The sequence below is a fragment of the Microtus oregoni genome, unplaced genomic scaffold, assembly GCF_018167655.1.
Source record: "Microtus oregoni isolate MIOR12 unplaced genomic scaffold, Mior012 000008F_ref0000371, whole genome shotgun sequence".
Lineage (NCBI taxonomy): Eukaryota > Metazoa > Chordata > Mammalia > Rodentia > Cricetidae > Microtus > Microtus oregoni.
In genome coordinates, this window is record NW_024543067.1 from 54,420,605 (window position 1) to 54,425,042 (window position 4,438).

At 34.6% G+C, this 4,438-nt stretch overlaps 1 protein-coding gene across 1 annotated transcript; it reads right to left on the reverse strand.

Annotated features, from left to right (window-relative positions):
* Positions 1 to 3,034: 3,034 nt before the first annotated feature.
* LOC121451911 (olfactory receptor 8B3-like) lies at positions 3,035 to 3,964 on the reverse strand. The gene has a single exon (XM_041657720.1). The coding sequence runs from the start codon at positions 3,962 to 3,964 to the stop codon at positions 3,035 to 3,037; it is 930 nt and encodes a 309-aa protein (XP_041513654.1).
* Positions 3,965 to 4,438: the final 474 nt, after the last annotated feature.

The following is a 4,438-nucleotide window of genomic DNA, read 5'->3' on the forward strand; positions in this document are numbered from 1 at the left end:
GGAGAGTTGACCCCACCCAACTATGGGAAAAGTGTCATGCCTCCGACACTTTGGAGAAATGGCTCCACCCCTCACCAGAGGTATGGGAAAGCAGTTACTGATGGCATGGGCCTAGGGGACCTGGCTCTGCCCCTCACCTGGTGAGGCTGTCATGAAACAACCATTCAGATTCACATTTTTAATCTTGGGGTGGATCACCCTAACATCTACCCTGTCTATGTTCTGCCGGAGTGTATGAAAGGAGTAGTCCTTTGTAACATTATCCACAGGATCCCCAGGACCTGGGGCAACAGAAGGATATCCAAGAGGAGTTTCAGTGCAGGTCCAGTGATGATTGGGTGCCCGACCAATGACTCACTTCAATGAACATTTTGGGAATAACATGCCATAGCTCCCAATGTCACTATAATGATGTAGGTTCACTTCCATGATATCCATTTTGTACCATAAATGTTAATTACATACAGTTAGTACAATATTCTTGTTCACTGTTCATATAAATAATATCCAATCATAGTTTTGTAACACATTTAATTGTGAAAATCAGGATATATACAACTATTTATATGTTTATATAAAGCATGCAGTATAGAACATTTTGATGAAATGGTATTAATGGTCATGTGTTTATATAAATAAAATGTGGTTAGCACCCCTGAGCCTAGTTTTTTCCTGAGGGCTTTGTATGGTACACAGGTTATTACCCCAAGGGTTAACACATTAAGCAAGCATTCAGCATCAACAATTTTCCTCAGCTACTTTTTTCTGTAGGGGTTTGCTAAATTACCTGTGCTGGTCTTGACCTACTGAGAGCTTACTTCATCAAGTATAGATCCACATACGTTCTAATGATTATTCTATATACCGATCACTTATCCTGACTATGTAGAAGCAACTTCTTTGCTTTCTTTACAGCTACAGGACCCTAGTGAAGCCTTATTATCACCATATTGCTCTAGTGAGAACAAAGAAATAGTAGAAAGTGGAAAGTGGACAATCTTGTGTTATGATGGTGCTTATTTATATTGACCTGTTTGGACCTCTCACTGCAACAAACACTTCTGTAGAAGTGTACACAGTGATCTCTTTCTGATGTCGTAGGCATTTGGACCATGGATATGTTTTATGGCTGTTAATAATACTACAATCTTATGTTAAAGAGAACCATTTTCATTAGACAGAAAGAGATTTGTCTTTTAAAAATTCACAGAATTTCACTGTCCTTCAACATACTTTGAAGGACAGACTCTTGCCAGAATAAAAGGTTTTTTTAATAGTTATTGTAATTTTTCATTTTTTGTTGAATAATTTAAAATGACTCTTGAATATAAATACTTTTCTACTCACATTCATTCTTAGGAGAAAAAGATCAGATATTTAAAGAGTACGTGTTATTAAAGTCTTTGTCCTTGATACATTTATTGTGACATCACACTTTATTTTGGTAATATTTAGTTCACTTTGCAAGGAAATTTCAGATAGTAACCATATGAAATTCAAGTATAATGGAATGATTTACTTGTCTCATAATCTTCCTTTGGGTTAAACTTTTCTTTATTGTCTATTAGCTTACATTTTTAACCTATCCAGAGAGATGCTTCAGTCCTCATAATATTTTCAGGAGGTTCCAGAAAAGATTAAAGAAACCATAGAAAGAAGCATTGATTGCCTGCTCTGGACTGTCTAAAGATTCCGTCCTAACTAGTGTCTCAATGATCACTTGCTCTTTATTCCTTGACTTAGCTGTCTTCACTCTATTTGGACTGAGCAAATTTAACATGTTATCAGTTCCAATAAAGCAATCTTCATTATTCAAAACACTATTAAATGTCAGACATTGTGGGTGTTAAGGATAATGTGACATTAATAAAGCTAGGGAAATATTTGCAATGCTCTACAGAAGAAAGTTAAGATTTAGATAATAATATGATTTTCAGAACGCCTCAGTGAGTCTTTAGAGGGAAATGCTTTTATTTACTCACTGTCTTCTTGTTTCCTCATTTAATGACTTTTGTTGTTACCTTATCTGCCCCTGATCTTTCATGAATTACTAGCATTTAAAACATTCAGATTATTGCATTTAGTAAATGAATTCAACTCCCTACATGTAAAACAATGAAACAAAAGTACAAAAGACCCAGAAGGAAAAAAAAAATAAATGAAGCAAAACAGAATAATCCTAAATAAAGTGACCACTGCAACAGTTCTAGATTCAGATCTTTACTAACAGATCATTATAAAGATTTAAGTCTATAATATACACTTATGTTCATATTTCCATAATAATAATAACATATGAAAAAGGTATGTGAATTAATAGCATGCTTGAAACCTAAAACAATTAGGCTATTCTACAGTTTTAATTAAGCTATTGATTACCAACAAATCAAATCTGTCTCACTGGCATTTGAAAAACTTATGTTACTTTCCATTGGAGATGTAAAGAAAAGGACAGAAGCAGATGGTTGAATTACACATTTAAAGATATAACTTCAAAATGAGAAACCCACATACCGTTAAAATTGCCACCATAGTGTTACTTTATTTGGTCATTTGAAGAAGATCTTTAGAGAATAAAATAAAAAAGGTTTGTAATGAATGGAGAACAGTGTGTAAATATTTTCTGTGTTATTTTAATTTTTTTATTTTAGAGCTTTTTTTTCATGTTACATACCAACCTCAACTCAATATCCAGTGGCATTATTTTTATATAAGAAAGAGAATTGAAAATGGTGAAAATGACAAGAAAAATGAAGAAGGCAAACTGTGGAAATATTAATATTAAATCTAGAGATTTAAATACCTTTTTATGACAGAAAAGAGAACAGATTAGCTTTCATAATTGCACCAATTGTTTCTGCCTGTTTAAAAACAAATAAAAACAAAACAACAGAAACAAAAAATAAATGAAAATAAAAAGCAGAATAATTTCTAGGAACTAATTACAGAGGTAAAGCCATCTGCTGAAATATTGCTCATACATAGGAATTATTTCTATGCCTGAAAGAAGAGGCATAAAGACAGCCATGTACAATCAAAAGTACCTGCTTCTCAGGCTGTTCATCAGGGCAACCTTAATATCTTTGTTCCTCAAGCTGTAGATTAAGGGATTCATCATGGGAACCACATTGGTGTAAAGGACAGAAGAGATTTTACCTTCATTCATAGACCCAGTTGAGGGTTTAAAGTACACAAGTGTACCTGAACCAAAGAACAGAGAAACAACAATAATGTGGGAGCTGCAGGTGCTAAAGGCTTTGGACCTGCCCTCAGAGGAACTGATGTGGATGATGCTGGAAAGGATGAACCCATAGGAGATAAAAATAGTTGAAGTAGGAACAATGACATGGATGCTCCCAACAACAAGAATTATAAGATTATTTGCATATGTGCTCGTGCAGGAGAGCTGGAGCAAAGGAGGAATATCACAGAAGTAGTGGTTGATGGTGTTTTCACCACAGAAGGTCAGTCTCAGCAGGCATACAGTGTGAGCTACAGCAGTAGAAAATGCAATAAAGTAGGACCCAAACATAAGGTTCAAACATAGTTTAGGAGACATGACAACATTGTACAACAGTGGATTACAGATGGCCATATAGCGATCATAGGCCATTGAAGTCAACACATAAAACTCAGAAATAACAAAGAAGCAAAAGAAAAAGGCTTGAGTCATACATTCCTTGTAAGAAATTATATTCTTCCTTAACACAAAGTTCATCAGCATTTGGGGAGTGAACACAGAACAATAGCAGAGGTCAATATAAGACAAGTTAAAGAGAAAAAAGTACATAGGAGTGTGGAGGTGAGAATTCAACACAGTAAGAATTATCAAACACAAATTTCCCAATACAGTGACCAGATACATTGATAGAAACATAAAGAACAAGGGCATTTGTAGTTCAGGCTGATCTGTTAAACCTATGAGAATGAATTCAGTCACCGAGGAGACATTTACTCTGTTCATTTTTCTATACGAGAATCTGTAGACACAGAAAATAGACCTACATTAGAAGATGACTTTTACTTTTCATGGGTCATTTATATCTGTGAGTTCTTTTTTTTTTGCTATATTTATTTATTTATTAAAGATTTCTGCTAAGTAGGGAATGTTTCCTCTAGCCCAGATTAATAATATAGAAACAGCTCTTGCAGTCACAAAATATTATCTTAAGTCAGAAGTCCACTGGTACCAAATTTTAATATTATTTATGAAAAAAAACAAAAAGAATGTACAGATAAGCATTCAACACTCTCCCATCTCCTGTCATCCTACACTAGAGCCCTCCATACAACCTTAAAATTGGGAACAGATACCTGGACAGCAAAGCACTGGTTGCTACTGCAGATTCACTTTTGCTGTACTATGACTGAAAAACTTGTGTCTAATCTAAAAACAAAAGAAAAAGAGAGAGTCAAGGGGAAAATATTTCCTGTCCCC

Excerpts from the sequence above, each read along its gene's own strand:
- LOC121451911 (XM_041657720.1), bottom strand. The coding sequence starts at position 3,964 with ATGAACAGAGTAAATGTCTCCTCGGTGACTGAATTCATTCTCATAGGT.